Source organism: Centropristis striata, chromosome 7 (genome assembly GCF_030273125.1).
Source record: "Centropristis striata isolate RG_2023a ecotype Rhode Island chromosome 7, C.striata_1.0, whole genome shotgun sequence".
NCBI classification, from domain to species: domain Eukaryota; kingdom Metazoa; phylum Chordata; class Actinopteri; order Perciformes; family Serranidae; genus Centropristis; species Centropristis striata.
Genome location: NC_081523.1, coordinates 13,427,037 through 13,447,329, shown reverse-complemented (window position 1 = coordinate 13,447,329; position 20,293 = coordinate 13,427,037). Strand labels below are relative to the sequence as shown.

General features: G+C 41.4%; 3 protein-coding genes across 4 annotated transcripts; 2 read left to right on the top strand and 1 right to left on the bottom strand.

The window, feature by feature from the left end:
• Window positions 1–1,485: 1,485 nt before the first annotated feature.
• On the bottom strand, window positions 1,486–4,576 carry LOC131974080 (uncharacterized). The gene is made up of 2 exons (XM_059336209.1): window positions 2,837–4,576; window positions 1,486–2,562 (listed from the first exon to the last, which is right to left on the bottom strand). Exon 1 carries the CDS (start codon window positions 4,303–4,305, stop codon window positions 3,160–3,162), a length of 1,146 nt encoding a protein of 381 aa, XP_059192192.1. The 5' UTR covers window positions 4,306–4,576; the 3' UTR covers window positions 1,486–2,562; window positions 2,837–3,159.
• A 1,938-nt stretch (window positions 4,577–6,514) lies between these two features.
• LOC131974079 (arrestin domain-containing protein 3-like) lies at window positions 6,515–12,658 on the top strand. Of its 2 annotated transcripts, none has more exons than XM_059336208.1 (6): window positions 6,515–6,724; window positions 10,606–10,663; window positions 10,747–10,894; window positions 11,401–11,500; window positions 11,584–11,840; window positions 12,016–12,658. In XM_059336208.1, exons 1-6 carry the CDS (start codon window positions 6,547–6,549, stop codon window positions 12,439–12,441), a joined length of 1,167 nt encoding a protein of 388 aa, XP_059192191.1. In that variant the 5' UTR covers window positions 6,515–6,546; the 3' UTR covers window positions 12,442–12,658. The 2 variants fall into 2 exon arrangements, with proteins under 2 accessions (XP_059192191.1, XP_059192190.1); XM_059336207.1 differs by lacking the exon at window positions 6,515–6,724 and adding an exon at window positions 9,943–10,395.
• Window positions 12,659–16,076: 3,418 nt separating this feature from the next.
• Window positions 16,077–19,508, top strand: LOC131975253 (arrestin domain-containing protein 3-like). The gene is made up of 6 exons (XM_059337870.1): window positions 16,077–16,326; window positions 16,822–16,879; window positions 16,966–17,113; window positions 17,990–18,086; window positions 18,363–18,619; window positions 18,843–19,508. The coding sequence occupies exons 1-6, from the start codon at window positions 16,077–16,079 to the stop codon at window positions 19,017–19,019; spliced, it is 987 nt and encodes a 328-aa protein (XP_059193853.1). The 3' UTR covers window positions 19,020–19,508.
• Window positions 19,509–20,293: the final 785 nt, after the last annotated feature.

Here is a 20,293-nt window from a genome sequence, read left to right as displayed (position 1 = left end):
CAGGAAGTGGTGGGCCACATGACCACTGCAATACATGAGTGAAACATTTCTCACAAATTGGTTGCCAGAGTAATAACCAACCAGCAGTCTCTGTTTGAAGCATTAACCATAGGACACAATGACATAAAAAGCAACATTAATTAGTTAATTGTCAAAACAGTTTCACACAGAATGTGTCCTAACAAAGTTTGGAGCAGACAAAAGAATAATAAATGCAGGTAATTTATAGTGGTTCAAAAGGGGGTGGAGCTGGGAAGGAGGAGAATCAAGAGAGAACATGTCATATATCTAAACAGCATGTTAAACATGGCAAGTTGTCAGTTTCTCCTGAACTTTTAATTTCTGCCATATAAGTTTTGAGCTGACATTAAAAAAAAAGTTTGTTCTTTTAATTTGTTCTAGTGACCCCATTTTGGTTTAGTGGGTTAACCAAGGAACACAGGTGCTTTGTGACATGAAATGTGCATTTATAAGCTGATATCTGATGTTTACCGTATTGTACGTTGTTTTACTACCAAATCATATATAGTTATATGTACTTATTCATTTCGCAAAAGCTGAGCTTTAAAAAAGAATACAAATAATCATGACAGGGCGCTGGTGGTGTTCATCTTTTTAATACAAAATGTGTATCTATTCATAGATATGCCCTTTAACTCAACTAGAGACCTGGGTGGAAACCAGTGTGTCAAAATAAAATAAAAAAAGTCACTGTGTGCATTATTTCTGTTGATGTAAATTCTATATTACCATTAGGACGTGTGTGTTGTATGCATGTGAATACTGCTTTCTGGTCAGTTCAGGTGGATAATTTGCTTTGTCCAGCTGGACAAACCTCAGCTTTTAGAGATACTAGATATTGGTTGTACAATGCATATTGTATGATCACCCGAATTGTGTAAATCTAAACAGACCTTTTATGCTGTTGTGATACCTGAATAGCTTAAAAGTATGAGGAAATATTGTAGGTTTTACTGTGTCAACAATCCTGAGGAGGAACCATGCTCGGGTGTAAAAGCCAACTGACAATTACAAGTCAAAACTATTCACTCATTGCTTCAAGCCGTGTTGCCACAGTTAAGGGAAACAGAGTGCGTTGGATACATCTAAAACGTCTCAAATTAAAGACTTGTTTGGCTTATGAAGCTCTCAACGAGGAAGACACCTTTTCTGAAGGAGATACTATCGCAGGCACAGTCGCTTTCACAGAATAAAACCAAATCAAAGGGCCTGAATGTGAAGGGGAGACACAAGTGCACTGGACAGAGGGCAGTGGAGAAAACCACAAAATCCACCTTGAGTACAAGAAATACCTTAAAGTCAAAGAGTACCTAATTGGGGGAAATGGTAGATTAAAAAGTGTTACTCATCTGAAAACTTGGAAATTATTTATATTATTTTAAAATGAAGAGTGTCAGTTTGTGTAATGGTTGTGAGGTTGGACCAAAGAACAGCACAGTTTAAGACCAGCGTTGGAACAGTTCAACAGTTTATTGGCAAAACAGGGTTGAAAAAAATTCACAACAGGTACACTGGAAATAATCCACAACAGAGCCAGCCAAAACAGTCCCAACTCTCCAGCAGAAACCTCCGGGGAGGGAATCCAAGAAAGCAGGAGACTGAGAGTGAGTGGAAAAAGTGGTTTTAAATCAGGTGAGGGTGGTTGTAAAGTACTAGCAGAACTGACAGTGAGTAAGGAAAGCCAGGAGTGGATCATGGCAGTTTGACAAAATGAATGTACAAGGCTTGTATAACCAATCTTGTACAGTGAGTGAACATCTTTGCATTGTCTGTTTGTCAGATAAAAACATTGTTAATTCTACAGTTTTCTTCTTGTTTTGACAACATGTAAACAAACCTAAAAAGCACTATGAATGCACATTATCTATCTATCTATCTATCTATCCACATTATTCCATAATGCTGGTTTGACAAAAGTGAGCGTATTGATTAATTGGAAATAATCATACAGCTCTGAAAAAGATTTTTTTTTGCCTAGATTGGGCTCCTTATTCACACCCAGGCAAGCACCACCAATTCCCACTCACATTTACCTCAAAAACACAACACAAGTCATTTTACAGTAAATAAGGTCTTTGTCATCAAGCTTGCAGTGACTGAGATGGAGTCTCTAACAACCATTCACAAATACAGTGTTATAGACTCATCCAGGCCAACATACATACAGTCAATACAAATATAAAGCACAAGAAGTCAAGTTAGTTTTCTGCAAATCTGAAGGTGGGGCTTGTCTGTTGTGCTTCATGCTGTTGCAGCACCTGATTTCCTTCAAAGTTTGTCGCTCTAAATGCTTTCTGCTGGTTTGAGGTAATTTTTGAGGTTTTGTGAACTTAGGCTTTGAGCGGATGCACACTGTCAAGTTCTGTCTTCTTTTTTCACCACAACTTTGCCCAAACTTGAAAAACGGCCTTATCAGTTTTCGAAGGATACAAAGGAACAACTCATTTTCCACTTTTCTTTGGTTTTTTATTTTCTTGCAGATGGTTGGTGATTTATGGTTAAACAGAGTGGTGTGAAATAGTTGAGAAATAGGTTGATAACCTTAAAGAAACAGAAAAACAGGCATTAGTCTTGAAAGCAAAACACTAAACATTTAACTAAACAGTTTTTCTAGAAAATAATTTTTACCATTACTTTAAAACAAACAAAGTCATTCAAAATCAACCAAGTAAACAATTAAAGTAATGATTTACATACTCAACCATAAGGTTTACTTAAACAAACTTTACATTTTTTGTAAATAGTTAAATCAAAACAGTCATCAAAAAGCATGACCTGAACATATTGTTCACAATTTAGAGTGGGTTTCTCCTACCAGTTGCATCTCTGATCTGATAAGGAGTTGTGGTCTTCTGTTCTTTCCAGCAGCAGGTGAAAGGGCCAACTGAACCACCACCAAACATTTTGTATCATGCCTTCCCAGTTGGTGTGCAGCAGAATATGGTCCCCCTGGGATCACTTCCTGCTATTTTGGTTCCTACTACCTCTTGTGTGTGGTTGCCCTCTGCAGGTCTGGAGTGCATTTTGTTTTTGTGTTTTGTGAATATTGGACTTTGACACAACACCTCCCACTTGACCTCCTGGTTCTCCAACCCAAGGAGGTCACACCAGTTCGTAATGTACTAATCTGTTCCATTTTCAATTTTGTTGTTGCTCTTCAACTGGAAGCAGGACAACTATCCGTCTGACATCCCTGTGAAGAACTGTTGCAGGTATTTTGGTTGCTGGCTTCTTCACCTTTTGAGTGGGCTTCACAGTTGAGACTGGGTAGCTGGGGAAGGTTCTGACATGCACATCCCTTACAACTCCTTTCTTGTCAGTGTTGACATCAACGACTCTGGCAAGCCTAAACTGACCTCTCAGGGTGTTTTGGTCAGCCAGCCAGACAACATCTCCAATGGCCACATTCCTGTGTGCTGTGTGCCATTTGGTCCTGACAAACAAGTTTGGTCCTGCTAACTGGCTCCATTTCCTCCAAAACCGGTCAACTTCTGTTTGGATGGCTCTTAGCCTCTTGTAAGAGTAGCCTTCAAAGTCAAAGGTCCCTGGATCTCCGGTGGGTCCAGTTCTTCCAAGCAGAAGTGAATTTGGGCTGATGTATTCTACGCAGTCCTCCCCGCTTTGATCCCTGGCATTAATAGGTCTTTCATTGGCGAGGTTGGAAGCCATATAAAGGAAGGTTTGAAACTCACCCCATGTGAAGACTCCATTACCTCTCAGATTGTGCAAAGCCCGCTTCACGGTGCGGACAGCAGCTTCGGCAGCTCCGTTCCTGTGAGGCGAGTCTGCTGGATGGATTTTCCAGCTCCATTCTGTGCCGTGTTTTGAGGCTTCATTTTCAAGCTTTGACTTTTCTAGCTGGTCCAGAAACAGGTAGAGCTCTTTGAGGGCAGGCCTGGCTCCAACAAAGTTCTTTCCAGGATCCGACCACATTTTCTTTGGATGCCCTCTCAGTGCTGTGAATCGTTGGTAGGCCAACAGGAAGCCTTCAGCTGACTGGTCACTGACAAGGTCTGTGTGCATAGCTCTGGATGCCATGCAGCAGAAGACAATTCCCCACACTTTGAGCCTCACTTTCTTTCTCACCTCATCCTTCACTTCGTAAGGTCCAAATAAGTCCACTGTTGTGTACTCGAATGGATTGGCTGGTGTTATTCGCTCAGATGGTAGGTCACCCATGATCTGCTGACATCTTCTGGCCTTGGCTTTTTTGCATGTCACACAGTTGTCAACAATCTTTTGAGCTAGTTTCCGGCCTCTTACCACCCAGGCTTTCCTTCTCATCCGGAGGAGTGTACCTGCAATTCCTTCATGATTTGCATTGTGGGCTTCTTGAGCTAGAAGAGTGGATATCCATGATGTGAAAGGCAAGATTGGTACTGCAGTTTTATCCTCATTAAAGATTTGAAACCTTCCTCCACAGAGCACAAGTCCAGTGTTTTCATCCCTGAACACAGCAAGTCGGTTGAGTGTGGTGTCTGGAAAGGTTACCTCCTCTTGAGCCGCAAGGAAGAGATCCCTGAGCGCATCTTCACACTCCCTGACGGTAAGTGCAGCTTCTTTGGCTCTGGACCTGATCTTTTGGGCTGAAGGAATTCCCTCCCCCTTTGTCTTACTTGTGGATGAGGTTTTGGCCAGCACTTTTCTCCATTTTGTGGCAGCTCTCCACACCCAGGCAATGACTCTGGTCAGCCTGGTTAAACTGCTGAACTTGCTGATGTCAAGGATTTTCCTCACAGCAGAACCAGCAGGTCTCCGGACTTGGATTTGGTGTTCTTCTCCACCCAGGCTGCCTTGCAGGTCCTTGCTTTGGTCAGTTTTAGCTGGAGTGGAGGTTGGAACCATTTTGACCTGTGCTCGGGTCAGTGCTGCGGTGAAACATTTCCTTTGGAGCTTGTTTATACCTTCTTTGGCATACGCAGCAATCTCTTTGGCTGATTTTGTCAGCCACTCTTCCACAGGTTGCTTCAGAAACGCTGGTCCATTTTGCCACACAGAGTCCTCTTTAAGGTCTTCTGGGGTTGCTCCTCTTGTTATGAGGTCAGCAATGTTCTGCTCACCTGGAATCCATCTCCAGTCTTCAACAGATGTGGACTTCTGGATCTCTCCAACTCTGTTTGCGAAAAAGGTCTGGTACCCATAGCTGTCTCTTTGGATTGCTCCCAGCACGGTTTGACTGTCCAGGAGATGGAGCCAACGTTCAACTTGCATCCGACTGTGCTTTTCGATGTATCGTCTGAGTCTTGCGGCAAAGACAGCACCACAGACTTCAGCCTTCACTGCTTCTCCCTTCTGGTCAAGTGGTGTGAGCTTTGCTTTGGACTCAACAAGCCGGACCAGGATGCCTTGTTCGGTTTCCCACCTGAAGTATGCAACAGCTCCATAGCTCTGGTCACTTCCATCAGAGAATGTTATTCCACAGGGTCCTCCAATCCTTTTGACTGGTGTGAGGCTTCTGTGGAAGGTTATTTGGTTGAGGCGTGTGTATTCCTCAAACAAGTGGATGGCTTCTTCCCTCAGTCTTTCAGACAGAGGTTTGTCCCATGTATCTCGGGTCAGAGTTTTGCCTCCAGCTTCTTGAAAAGCTTTTCTGACCAGAATGGCCCCCTTCTGTTTGGCAGGTGTTGCGAGGCCTATTGGGTCATACAAGCTAGCTACTTGGCTAAGCAGTTGTCTCCTTGTCAGTGGGTTTGGAGTTTTTCCTCTCACCTCTTCTCCAAGTAGATTTTGGCTCATTCTCATCTTCTTTTTTCTCTTTGAGAAGTTGATTGAGGTCATGAGGTATAGTTTGTCTGATTCGACCAGGTAGCCAACTCCAAGGGCTTTGTTGTCTCCTTCTCTCATTTGGTTGGGAAGAATGAGGACCTGATCTGGTGATGCTGGATTTTCTGATGCATCCTTCTGCCTTCCACTTTGGCCTGACCGGACCCACGGCTTGAGGAAGAATCCACCTGCCTTCAGGATCTCTTCAACTGTTCTGGTGGTTTTGTCTAGTTTTTCCAGGTCATTATGGGATGTCAGGATGTCATCTACATAGGAGTCCTCTTCAAGGATTCTACGCTCCTCCTCCAGGTGAGTGAACATGGGCAGCTTTGCTGTCTCTCTCATTGCTAGTTGTGCGATGCACCCTGCTGGTCGATCGCCAATGTTGACTCTGGTGATGGCGTATTCCTCAATTTCTCCATCTTCACCGTCTCTCCAGAGAAATCTGTGGAGGTGCATCTCCAGGTCTTCAAGCCACACAGAATTGTACATTTTATTGATGTCGCCAAGGGCAGCATGGACTCCTCTTCTGAACCTTAGTAGCACTGCTCTGATGGGATTGAGGACATCAGGCCCTTTCAGGAGGAGGTCATTCATACTGAGCCCTTTAAACTTCTGGCTGCTGTTCCAAACCAGTCGCACAGGTGTTGTTATGGAGTGTGGGTTTGGTGCCACCAAGTGGCTGACGTACCTTACTGGGCCTTTCCAGTTGGCGATGGTCTCCTTGGTCAGTTTCTTTGCTGCTTTCCTCTCCACCATCTCATGGACCTGAGTCGTGTATGCCACACGCCACTCTGGTTCTTTCTTGAGTCTTTTCTCTGTCCTCAGAAAGGTGGCCTCCACTGCATTCCTGTTGTTGGGCAGGGAACTTGGATCTTCAATCCAGGGATATTTTGTGTCCCAGTGGGGCTCCTGACTGTGAGCATCCACTTTCACATAGGTGAGGCCTTGCCTGATAATCTCCAGCTCTCTTTCCTCACTCAGAGTCATGTCTTTGCCTCCTGGTTGACAATTGCCGCATCGGCATCCTCCACACATGGGTTCGCAGGCTGCTCCAATGCTGTCCCATTTCCACCAGTCTAAGAACTCCCTGCCAGCAACTGTGCTTTTGGTTTCAGCTTTGAATTCTTGCATCTCAGAAATTTCTTGATACTTCACTGCTGTGGTTCTCATCGATCGTGCAAAGTGAGTCTCAGAATTGTGCAGAGCCATGTCCACTTCTTCACAGAGATCCGGATGTGCTCCGCCAACGGTCTTTCCTAAAGGGCTTTCCCAAAGGACGAGATCTCCTACTACCTTTAGTCTTTGTGGAGCGAGTCTTCCTTCACGGTGGCTGATGAGAAGCTCAACGTGCTCTGGTCTTTGAAGGTCTTCCAGGTTGGTGTCAGGGAAGAACTTCTTGAGCTGTTGTGGTTTGATTACTCTGTGAACTTTTGCAATTTCATCCAAGCCATAGCAGATAAGCTCATGAGCTCTCTCTGTGCCTCGAGGTGTCTTGACTCTCACCTTGAGTGAGTATCTCTTTGTCTTTACCTTCATGGCCATGCCTCCGACTCCATGGACAACAAGCGTGATCTTTTCACTCCGCAGCTTCAGTCTTCTGGCAGCTCTGTGAGTGATGTAGTTGGTATCTGACGCCAAGTCAATAAGAGTTCCAATTTTCTGTCCTGCATTGGCAGTTACTTCCAGAAGCATAAGAATAACTGGTAACTCACGTGTATTTGAGTCCATCACTCCAGGTAAGTCCTTTTCAGTGCAGTGTGATTTTGCAGCCATGTTGGTGAAAGTTCTCCTGAATTTTTCTGCCATGCCTGGGGTGAGTTCAGATATTAATTTCTCCTGTTCCTCTGTGAGCGCTTGCCTGCTGGTGCTGGGTTTTCCCACTTTCTCAGGTTCTTTCCCTTTGAATCCTCCTTTCAGGCAAAGAAAGAAATGGTGGTCTGAAGAGGTTCCTCTCTTGCAGTCTCTGTTCCTGCACAGGTAAGTGTCCACACATTCCTCATCCTCTGTATGACATACGAGGCATCTTCTGCATGCTCCAAGCTTTTCAACAGCATTTAGCTTCTCGCCAGGTTTTAGTTCTTTGAACCGCTTGCAGAAGAAGATCTTCTCACGATGCTTTTCATCCCCACAAACAACACATCCTCCTTTCCTTGTGGACTTTGTGGAGGCATACTTCTTTTCCAGGTAAGTAGGCTTTTTTTCAGATTTTCCACTTACACCCAGCTGGTCTAGTTTCTCTAGAATGTCCTCCTGGGTCTTTAAGAATGTAAGAAGGCTGTCGAAGTGATTGTCAGGTGTGACACTGTTTCTTGGATTGACCATGAATGTGAGCCAGTCTCTTTTCATATTGTCTGGCAGTTTGCTCTCTATGGATCTGATCACCAGGGGATTCTTGATGGCTCCAGTGCTTTCAAGCTCGGTGAGGTCATCCAGGGCCTTTTCTACAGCTTGAATTAGGTCAATCACCTTCCTTGGCTGGTGTGAAGGGGGGATCCTCTCCAGGTCCTCAATTATTTCCAAGGTGATTGTTGCCTTGTTTCCATACCTGTTTTGAAGTACTCTAAATATGTCTTCAGCACTGTTGTAGGTTGACAAGCGCAGGTCTCTGCATATTCTCTCGTCCACACTGTCCAGGAGTTGGAACTTCTTCACTTCCACTGAGCCAGTCGGTTCTCCCTGTCTTTGCAGGCTTTCCCAGTCTCTCCTCCATCTGTGGAAATTCCTCTTGAACCCAGTGAATTTAGGTAGACTGGTTGGCTTTATTCTCAGCACTGGTTGTGGAACTGTCATCAGTTGAGGCTCTCTTCCTCTTCTTTCCTCCTCTGCGATTCTTTGTGCTGTGAGGAATTCTGCCCTTCTGGCTTCGAGGTTGTTGCCAAACCCTCTCAGGTCCTTTACTCTGCCCTCCAGGTGTGCCGTCTGATCAGGTGGGATCCATCTTTCCCAGTCTTTCAGGCTTGCAATTGCATCATGGACAAGCCTCCTCACTCCTTCCAGCTGCAGTTCATAGCCATCTCTATTGACAGCAGTGATGGGGCTTGCATGAGGTCTTTCACAGGCGTTCCCTGCTTCCTGGATTGCAGAGGTTACCTCATTTTCACCATACCTTTGCCAGAGGTTGGAATGGACTGCTTTCCGGACTTCATCCAGTCTCGCGTCACACTCTTCAATTGTCTTTTCAAGCTCATCCTGTTGGTGCTTGCCAAGCTTGACTTCTTCGCCTTCATCAGTTTCAGCTTCACTGTCTGCCAGTAGACCAGCCCTGTATTCATCATTCGTGTCGCTGACATGCCTTGCCAGGGAACTAAGCTTGATGAACTCCTCTTGTAGCTCATGCTTGATCATGCCATCTGCAGCTCTGCTCAGGTAGTTGGCTTGCTTGGTGAAGGCAGTTTTAGCTAAGGTCCTCTCTTGCTTCAGTTGCTTGACTGTTTTCCCAAGAGTTTCCTTAGCCATGGTGAAGAGTTTTCAGTCAATTCTTCTTCCTTTGCGTCGACAGCTTGACTTCAGGCCTTTGATCCTAGTCTTCACTGCCATGCTGGTTATCAACTGTCAAGTTCTGTCTTCTTTTTTCACCACAACTTTGCCCAAACTTGAAAAACGGCCTTATCAGTTTTCGAAGGATACAAAGGAACAACTCATTTTCCACTTTTCTTTGGTTTTTTATTTTCTTGCAGATGGTTGGTGATTTATGGTTAAACAGAGTGGTGTGAAATAGTTGAGAAATAGGTTGATAACCTTAAAGAAACAGAAAAACAGGCATTAGTCTTGAAAGCAAAACACTAAACATTTAACTAAACAGTTTTTCTAGAAAATAATTTTTACCATTACTTTAAAACAAACAAAGTCATTCAAAATCAACCAAGTAAACAATTAAAGTAATGATTTACATACTCAACCATAAGGTTTACTTAAACAAACTTTACATTTTTTGTAAATAGTTAAATCAAAACAGTCATCAAAAAGCATGACCTGAACATATTGTTCACAATTTAGAGTGGGTTTCTCCTACCAGTTGCATCTCTGATCTGATAAGGAGTTGTGGTCTTCTGTTCTTTCCAGCAGCAGGTGAAAGGGCCAACTGAACCACCACCAAACATTTTGTATCATGCCTTCCCAGTTGGTGTGCAGCAGAATATGGTCCCCCTGGGATCACTTCCTGCTATTTTGGTTCCTACTACCTCTTGTGTGTGGTTGCCCTCTGCAGGTCTGGAGTGCATTTTGTTTTTGTGTTTTGTGAATATTGGACTTTGACACAACACACACCCAGCTGTGAAGTGTCAGCTGACAGTTGTCAAAACTATTGAGTCAACGCTTCTGGTCTTATTGACACAAGTCAAGGAAGCAGAGAGTGGTTGTCAAAAATGTCTCAGATAAAGGACTTTAATCTGGAATATACAGCTCCCAACAGAGAGAACATATTTTCTGAAGGAGATACTATCGATGGTACAGTCACTTTCACTTTGACGAAAGACACCAAAATAAAGAGCATGATGGTGAAAGCCAAAGGGGACGTGAACGTGCGCTTTACAAAAGGGGAAGATTCTTTCAAAGCTCACAAGAGATACTTCAAACTCAAAGAGTACTTAGTTGCGGAAAATTCTAAAGGTAAGCCACAGAGATGTATTGATACTTTGATATTGCTTGCACATCTCAATACTTAACATATAGATAATGTTGACATGTCTGACGTGTAAACATGTGTGATGTTTAAACATCTTTGGGCCATACAAATCTCACAGTTTCATAGATCACATAACACAAAGTAAATAAAGGGTCACTCAAGAAAGTTTTAGACTAATCTCAACTCTTCTGCAGGCACTGTACTTCCCAGAGGAATCCATCGCTTTAAGTTCAGGTTTCAAATGCCAGAGTGGTAAGTGGACATTTCTGGCATCTAGCACGAGTACTGTGCCATGGTTTGCTTTTATAGATAACTGCATTTGTTCTGTCTTACAGGTGCATGCCACCATCCTTTAAAGGGAAACATGGAAAGATTGTCTACATGCTTGAAGCAAAAATATCCAGGAGCTGGCATTTGTCTACTGTAGTACGAACAGAGTTCAAATTCTTTTCAAAGTCCTTTTTACACTCTGCTCTCGTGAATGTAAGTGGGACACTACATGTTTTGAATTTAATACACTATTTCAACTTTTTAAAGTAACGTAAACATCTGAATTTCTTCAGCACTTCAACTGGTATTTAGCTGCCAAAAATATGCCAAAATAATGGCATACAGGGGTTGAGGGAAAGGTGAGTTATAAACATAATATTTACACAACAGGAGTGTAATATATTTACATAAAATATGGAGGAGACAGGCTGCAGGATCTACTATAATCTGAGAGTTTGTACAATATGACATGCAATATGTTAAGCAAACAGAAGAAATCATAAACTGGACGATGGCCCATTCCAGAAACAAAAGAGAGCATATATTATTGCTCAACTCTACTTTAAAGTGCGAGAGGAATTGTTTTGAGATGTTAAACAGTTTTTATTGGGGATAACCTTTGGATTAAGCCATCCTTGTTCAGATTACAAGATGACAGTATGAACTCCTGAACTTTGATTTCAGCTATGTGAAATATTGTTTGTTTGTATGATTTCTAGTCTGTTCCCCAGTCTGGTTCGGTGAGTAAAAACATTGGGGTGTTCTCCAAAGGAGAGGTCGAAATGTCTGCTACCGTCAACACAAAGGTTTGCTCTCCAGGTAAAGTGACAGTCCAGTTTACAACATACTTAAATACAGTATTTGTATATGCATAATACGATTTTATGATTTGTGTTTGATAGGTGACACCTTATCTGTTGTTGCCAAAATCTGCAACTCTTCTTCCAAAAAAATGAGGCCCAAATTCAGTTTACTACAGAGAACAGTGTACAAAGCCAGTGGCTCCACCAAAACCAGTGACAAAAGTCTGTGCGAAATGGTCGGAGAAACAATTGCACAGAACTCAGAGGAAACGGTCTCCTGCCAAGTGAAGATTCCTGTTGATGACATCTTCACTCTCGACAATTGTGAAATCATCTCAGTTGACTCTAAACTCAAGGTATGTTATAATATAATGGTGATGTTACCACAGCTCAGAAATGATTCTGTAAACGTAGCCTATAACATCATATTTACTGAACTGCAAAAACAACATCATAGTTTCATAAATGGCAGTTTGATTTAAATCATATCTGACGTAGACTGATAGTTCTTCATATGTTTCTGTTTTTCAGGTGTACCTGGACATTAGTTTTGCCTTTGACCCAGAGGTGGTGTTTCCACTGATCATCGTTCCTTCTGGCTTTGCTGCCCTTCAGCCTGGTGAGGCTGTGGGGCCTTACCCAGCTGGAGCTTTTGGAGCCCCAAGTGCCAGTGACTTCCCTTCCCCTGCCTTCCCAACTGGAGCTTACCCTGTAGCTGCTGGTTCAGAAGCTCACAGGCACCCAGCACAAGCTCCCACTCAACATGAAAACATAGATGGCTGTAATAATAAGGGGCCACAACAGGCCCCACCACATGATTCTTCAACTGCAGCTTCATCTACAGTGCAGCATCAAGAGCCAACTGCTTCACCTCAACAGGGAGAAGATCCTCCGTCTTATGTGTCCATTTTCCCTCCTTCCAAGGACCCTCAGGGTGAGACTGGGTCACATTCATGAAAATAAGCTTCAAACAGAACACAAATAATCTTGACTCGTGAAGGCACTTGAGCTGTTAATAATACTGTAAAACATCTACTGTCTACAAATGTGAAACTGCATTTGTCTACCACTGTTTGTCATTTTTTACAGTTATGTCGGGTGGAAAAAATATTTCATATGTACAGTGTGTTAAGAAGACCAAGGTGATATTCGCTGGTCATAGTAAAATTTGTAAAAAGTTTCAAAGTGTCTGTTTTCTAAATGGATTTTGGATTGATCTGGGCTTTGCTTTGCAGGAAAGCTAAATACTCTAACACAGTTACAGTCTATAGTCAATATATATATTTTTTTGATTATCAGATATCATTTTCAGATATCTTGATTGTTAGTTGCTGCCTCGTTGCGTTGTGTTTTGGGCCAAATTAGTCTAAGAAGTTGTTACAACAGCAAACCCAATTGTCACGATGTCCCACAGTCCACACTTGATGCCCGAAAGTAATGACTGGAGGCACAAGGTCAGCTGCAAAGATTGTGTGACCTCTGTGATTACTGTGTGCTCACAAGTCCAGCCCTGCACAACCCCTGTTGTATGAACTAAACACGGACCATACAAGAACAGATCTGTAACAGATCTTACAATCAACATCTTACAATCATAGAGGTTGATACAAACTTATTCACACAAGTGGTTGCATATCAGTTATTCCCTTTGGTGAGATAATTTAGTGTGAATAACTGGCACTATTGTGTCTACATGGTTCCACCTTGTGGCAATGCTATGCATCATTGTGCACGGCATTTAGTTCCTCATAGTGACTGGTTGAATGGTTTATATTGTGTTTATATTTGTGTTCACAAATGAACAATAGACAAGATGGTCACTGAGATTGGAAAAAAGAAGAAGAAAAAAAGGACAGAAATTCATAGACATTCATAGTAAATACATATTTTGGGGAAAAATACTTACAGATGAATGGGATAGTGCGTGTTGCAGAATTAGGTGGTGAGGGATCTGAGCCTCAATCTCTAGTCTTCAAGAGATAACACCCAGCTGAGAGAACCACACCTGCCTGATGTTAGGGTGGTGACTGAATCAGTTTATTAATTATGATGTAAAATATGCTTACTAATACTTACTAAAACTACTATCATTACCTTATTTGTATCTTTGTTAGTGTAGCTAATGATGCCATATGTGTAATGTAACTGGTCATCTCACGCCTGGACTATTGTAACTCCCTCATGGCAGGTCTGCTGGCCAAAGCCATCCGACCTCTGTAACTCATCCAGAATGCAGCTGCTCGATTGGTCTTCAATCTTCCCAAATTTTCACACACAACACCTCTCCTCCGCTCCCTTCACTGGCTACCAGTGGCTGCGCGGATACGCTTCAAGACTCTAGCTCTGGCGTACTCAGCTGCTAATGGTTCAGGTCCTACTTACATCCAGGACCTTGTCAAACCCTACACCCATGCTCGTTCTCTCCGCTCTGCATCAGCCAAAGAGCTGGCAACCCCCACCCTGCATGGGTCAACTCGCCTCAAAACCACCTGCAGGCTTTTCTCTGTCCTGGCTCCCAAATGGTGGAACGAGCTCCCCACCGACATCAGGATATCAGACAGCCTGTACATCTTCCGCTGCAGGCTGAAGACCTACCTCTTCCAGCAATACCTTGGTTAAGTCATGGTCACCTAATATATTAAACAAATAAAAAAATAATAATAAAAAATGCTCTTCTTCTTTTCTGTTCGGTAATGCTTTATAATAAGGTCCTTAATAACCATTAATTAACAAGTAATAAGGCATTGTTCTCGCTTTAGATCCGGTAGTTGCAAAAAGCATAGTTAACTTATAGTTAACTTATAATAGATGAGCAATAAATTATATTTTAATATCAATAAGAAAACAAAATAAGATTAATAAAGGCATGGCAAAGACATAATGGGTGGGTCATGGGTGTTTGTAATGCAGTGGCGGGCGGTGCATTTCACACTTAGGCCTTCAGTGATGTCCAACTTAGTCAATAAATACCTTTCATTATGCCAACATTTATAACACCAGGACTGGAGAGTAGTTAGAAACACACTTAAGCACTACTAGGCATTGCATCACCTCAGTTGTGTACAAAATGGGCTATTATCCGGCGCATCAGCAATTAAAACATATCTGGTATGCTGCTGTCAAAACTTAAAAATAAAAGGGTCTTTAAAATTATCTTTCCAAAAAGTTTTATTAAATGAGTCCACAAAGAATATGCAAGCTTTAACAAGATTGTACAATACATTGCAAAATCGCAGTTTAATATCAGAAAGACACTAACAAGGCGGCCATACTTTGGCGACAGCGACACAATGAACAAGTCTCTTTGTAAAAAAACTTTTTCATGTCAAAACGTGACGTATCACGACTTTCTGTGATTCTGTTGCTTTGAGTACAACCACACAGCTGCGCCAATGCGCCAGATTATTTACATACCGTTAACAGTCCCGGGTGTGACTCTGTTGATCTGCATAGCAAACTAGTAAGTATCCAATCACAGGACGCGTAAATGTCACGTTCAACGTGAGGCCAGCTAGAGGGCCTTGCTGACACAACTCGTGATCTGATTGGCTATCGCAACTATCTATCAACTGTATTTGCCCGTTCACTTACAGTATTTATATACAGTCTATGGCACAGATGACCGCATTGTTGATTCTGAAGGCCCGGGCAGATTTCATACAGCCTGGCAACATAAGATAGCTGAATTCTGATTGGCTAAAAACTCTAACCTAAAAACAACAGCACTGGAAGGAGCATAATATGACATGGAGAGAATATGAATACTTTTAGATATTTAGGGAAAGAAAATTAAAAATTAAATTAACCTTTATCATAATTATGATCATGATTTCTGTTCTGGTTATGTTAGGCCAGCAGAGAAGGCCTTGCTGGCCCTGACGGCCCACCACTGTTGTAATACCATTATTAACACTTATATAAGCTTATAAACACACAATAATGTTAATAAGCATCTTGTAAGGACTTACAAGGGCCTTATTACTTGTTAATGATTAGTTATTACAAGGACCTTAATATAAAGCGTTACCGATTCCTGTGGTCTAAGTCTAGTACCCTCAGGTTGAATGCACTTATTGTAAGTCGCTTTGGACAAAAGCGTCAGCTAAATGACATGTAATGCAATGTAATGTAACTGTTTGCATGCAAACAAATTCATATTAATTGTATGGAAACATTGGTTCTCTGTTAATTCAGTTAGTTTGCTATGGCCATCTGCTCAAATCTCAGCTATCAGGATATATTGTGAATTTCACATGTCTTGTTCCTCACTCTTCTTTCAAACCTGATTTGTTATACTGACAAACTACTCGTGTTTTCTGTGTAGATATGCATAGTGTGAGTGTGAATTGATGTTACAAGTGCTACATTTTGCTGTGCTTTCCACACAGCTCTGGGAAAATATTGTCATCTTATATGATTACTGTTGCTAATGGACTCAACGGATATAATTAATACTCTTGGGACCACACTCATCGGGCGTAGCCGCACTTTAAGAGCCAGCCATCAGCATCTGCCTGGACCACTCAGCTAATGCTTCCTGCCGTGTGGCTACCAGTGGGGCAAACAGAGCGTGTCTGCCAGAAACGGATAGAATGTCTCCGATAAAGGACTTATTGTTGGCTTATGAAGCTCTCAACGAAGAAGGCACCTTTTCTGCAGGAGATACCCTCGCAGGCACAGTCACTTTCACTTTGACAAAAGAATCCGAAGTGAAGGGTTTGATGGTTAAAGCCAAAGGGGACGCGGACGTAAGATGGTCTGAGGGCAGTGGAGATAGCCGGAAAACGCGCCATGATCACAAGAGGTACTTCAAACTAAAAGAATTCCTAATTGAGGAAAATGGTAGGTCAAATAAATGACTTGCTTGCTTTGCTTGCTCACTTCAACACTTTGATAGAACTCATGTTTTTTTTTAAATTATGATTTTGATAGGAAGCACGTGCAATGCATGAGAGTGGGCTACACCCTGCTTGTCAGGAGACTGTTTTTATTGTAAAGTATGCTCTATCCAAATCCAAAAAGAGATGTAATTCTGCTGTCATCATGTAGTTTGGGCAACAAGTAAACAAACCTAAAATGCATCATGAATGGACATTATCTAGCCTATGTGTTAACCTGGTATAATACATCTGGTCCATATTTAATACATCTCCAAACACATTCTGAACTGCATATATGTTGTTTTATTATGCCTGCTACCTTCCCAGAAGTGCATGGGTCACAATCTAAGCTTCTTGAGCATGTAATATAAAAATATGATTCCAGCTGAGTAAATAAAGGTTCTGTCATTTAAAAAGGCTCCACAGTAAATTTTTATCAATCTCACTTCTTCAGCAGGCCTTCTACTTCCTGTAGGAGTCCATATCTTTCGCTTCACACTTCAGATCCCACTGGTGTAAGTGTGAATATCTAGCATAAGTACTGTATTATTATTTTGTTTTTTACAAATTACTGCATTCATGGACTGGCTCTGTTTGACAGGGACATGCCATCATCCTTCAAAGGGGCTCATGGAAAGATTGTCTACACACTTGAAGCTAAGATGTCCAGGAGCTGGCGGTGGCCTATTAAAGAGAAAATAGAGCTAAACTTTGTTTCAAAGTCCTTTCCAAACCTTGACCAAGTAATGGTAAGTGGTACACAATGATATAATGCTATTAAATATTTAGGATAAGAAGTCACAGTTGACTAAAACTAAAATAATGTAATAAAGATAATGGGGGTACACACACTGATTATTCACCACACACACACACACACACACACACACACACACACACACACTCTACAAATTTTAGTGGAATAGTACAGTGTAAATACTTGACATTATTGTTAACCATTTTTCAATCTTACAATCTTCCTTTTTAGTGGTGCATTCATGAACCTGCTGGCATCCAAGCATTTATGCTAATAAGCATTTCTGTGAGAAGCTATGTTATTGGAAAATCAAAACCAGAATGTAAACAAACATGGACATCTTGAAAATGCTAATGATTTTTGATAATGTGTTTTTGAATTGGAAGGGTTGCTAATGTTGCACTGTGATGGGTTAATCTATCAAGAATGTTTGATACCTTTGCAATTTAAATAAAGGTAATGGGGGTAAGTTTTAAACAGAATGTGACTAAACAAAGTTTCATGAAGTCAATCAGGCAATGAGAAAACATTACAGCATTGTACTATACTTAAATATAATATGGATTAGGCAGCTGGCAAGACCAACCTTAGTCTCAGAGATTGTACAATATGACACGTAGCATTGTAAAGAAACCATAAAGCGGTTGTTTGAATAAACAGGAAATGGACTCTGCTAGAAGCTTTGGGGCATGGAGAGAAAAGGGTGGTGTATTTATTGATTCAATTGTGTGGCCCATTAGAGAAACCACTGAGAGCATACACCACTGCTGAAAGCCTCATAAACTTGGAAAGATGTTCATCATTGTTTTCAGCCATATGAGGCATTGAGTTGATTTGAAACAATGTTTGTTTGTATGATTTGTTCTAGGGTTCCCAGTCTGGTACAGTGGATAAAAAGATGGGGGTGTTTTCCAAAGGAGAGGTCCAAATGACCGCTAATGTAAACACAAAGGTTTGCTCTCCAGGTAAAATTATTCAGGTTTACAAGGAAAAAAAAACAGTGTCGATATGAGACATGAAATGCTGCATATTTATCAGCTGATATAAGATATATTTACAGTTTTATACATTGCTATATCAGATGGAAGTTGTTCAGGTTTTAATGTTAAAATAATTATCACATCTCAAAACAAGTTTATGGAAGTTTCCTATGTGTAAATATTGTTTTTTTTTTATTGTTTTGTGACATTATTAAAAAACATCTGTGAATAATCAGATGTTACATTATTTGTGTTTGACAGGTGACACTCTATCTGTTGTTGCCATAATCCACAACTCCTCTTCCAAAACGATGAGGCCCAAATTCAGTCTTCATGAGAAAACTGTGTACCGCGCCGGTAGCTCAACTAAAGTCATTGAGAAACTGCTGTGCAAAATGGTTGGGGAGAATATTGCACAGAACTCAGAGGAAACTGTCTCCTGCCAATTGGAGATGCCCGCTGATGCCATCCACACTCTCCACAATTGTGAAATCATCTCAGTTGAACATTACCTCAAGGTATGTATGTTATGATGTAATGGTGACGTTATTGGCAATTAAGTAATTGTAGCACAGATGCTGCTAGTATAACATCACATTCTTCAACAATCATTAAAAATATAAAACACCATAACAACACATCAGCTGTTAATATGCCTAATTAATAGCTACATAAATGGCCGTTTGATTCAAATAATCTCTGATATAGACTGATAGTTCTTCATATGTTTCTGTTTTCCAGGTGTATCTGGACATCAGTTTTGCCTATGACCCAGAGGTGGTGTTTCCACTGGTCATCGTTCCTTCTGGCTTTGTTCCTCTTCAGCCTGGTGAGGCTGTGGGGCCTTACCCAGGTGGGGCCTTTGGGGCCCCAAATTACAGCGACTTCCCTCCCCCTGCTTTTGCTACCGGACCTTAACATAAGACAGTTAATACCTTATATAACTCTTACCAACTTGTAAACAATATCTTAAATAAGAAGATATGCATTGCATGTGGCTGTAATAATCAGTGAATAATCAGTGCGGTATTGCTGCTATAGTATTTAAAATGAGTTATTGTTTACATATGTGAAACTGTATTCTGTATTTGTACTGTTTACATTTTTATGCATTGCTATATGTGGAGAAATATTTTATATGTGTACTGTTGTGTTCTAATGTAGTACCAAAATGAGTGTGCCACCCTACTCACTTCATTGTAGGATGGAAAATTGTTAGTTGGAGTTTAGTAAAAACATACTTTTCATACAGATGTATTCATGACAATGCCCTTGACCTTAAACAGCTTTCTTTTTTTATGTAGCCTCAGCTTGAATCTGACCAAGGTTTAAACTAAAGGATATGATTTTCAGTGGTCCTCTATTGTTCACAGAGAGCAACTTACTGTAAGAGATGCAGGCAAAAAGGGCTTTTACAGGTTGTAAAATATTCAATATTTAATGTAAAATGTAATGCTGCATTCAATATTATTTAAATTAAATAAATGTTGTAAGAAACTGTTTGAATGATTACTCCACTGAACATGTTTATTTTGATCAAGGCCTTTCACATGCTTCGTGGTGCATTATGATAGAGAAAAACATCATGTGACCACACAGGCCCCAAAAGCTGTCCCATTCCTCACAGTAACGAGTGGGCGATCCTATTCAGCTTGGAACACTGTTTTCTCCTTATAACAGATTTATGCTCTTTAAATCTAATTGGTAGTCCATGGAGTTGTAGCACACAGGTTGTAAACACATTTCTTGCCTGCCATAGTGGTAAACAGGGAGTGTCTATGAGTAGTGAAAAAACAGAGTCATAAAAGACAGTAACAAAACGGTAAACAAATGAACACAGCGAATACAGTGGCCCACTTGAGCTTTCTGAGTCCTAGTGATCACCTATTTTCAGCTGGAGAGTAGATATAGCAGTAAGTGAAACCATTCAAAACAACCGAATTCATCCTAAAGATATTGCTTAAATCTCTAGACCAGGGATTCCCAAAGTGTGGTGCGTGGACCCCTGGGGGTGCGTGAGCTGCTGCTAGGGGGTGCACGAGATGAAAAATGTAATGGCGGTCTGATAATAACACAATTAAAAAAAATTTCCCCCACACAATAAAGACGTGTTTTAATTAATTGATAAATACAGGCTATTCAATTTTGTGTCATTTATTGTTCATTTCTGCATCTATTTTTTGGTTGTTTGG

Excerpts from the sequence above, each read along its gene's own strand:
- LOC131975253 (XM_059337870.1), top strand. The coding sequence starts at position 16,077 with ATGTCTCCGATAAAGGACTTATTGTTGGCTTATGAAGCTCTCAACGAA. Across the intron at positions 16,327-16,821 it reads ATTCCTAATTGAGGAAAATG|GCCTTCTACTTCCTGTAGGA; the intron begins GTAGGTCAAATA and ends CTTCTTCAGCAG. Across the intron at positions 17,114-17,989 it reads CAAACCTTGACCAAGTAATG|GGTTCCCAGTCTGGTACAGT; the intron begins GTAAGTGGTACA and ends GATTTGTTCTAG.
- LOC131974079 (XM_059336207.1), top strand. The coding sequence starts at position 10,152 with ATGTCTCAGATAAAGGACTTTAATCTGGAATATACAGCTCCCAACAGA. Across the intron at positions 10,396-10,605 it reads AGTTGCGGAAAATTCTAAAG|GCACTGTACTTCCCAGAGGA; the intron begins GTAAGCCACAGA and ends ACTCTTCTGCAG. Across the intron at positions 11,841-12,015 it reads CAGTTGACTCTAAACTCAAG|GTGTACCTGGACATTAGTTT; the intron begins GTATGTTATAAT and ends TCTGTTTTTCAG.
- LOC131974080 (XM_059336209.1), bottom strand. The coding sequence starts at position 4,305 with ATGAGAAGGAAAGCCTGGGTGGTAAGAGGCCGGAAACTAGCTCAAAAG.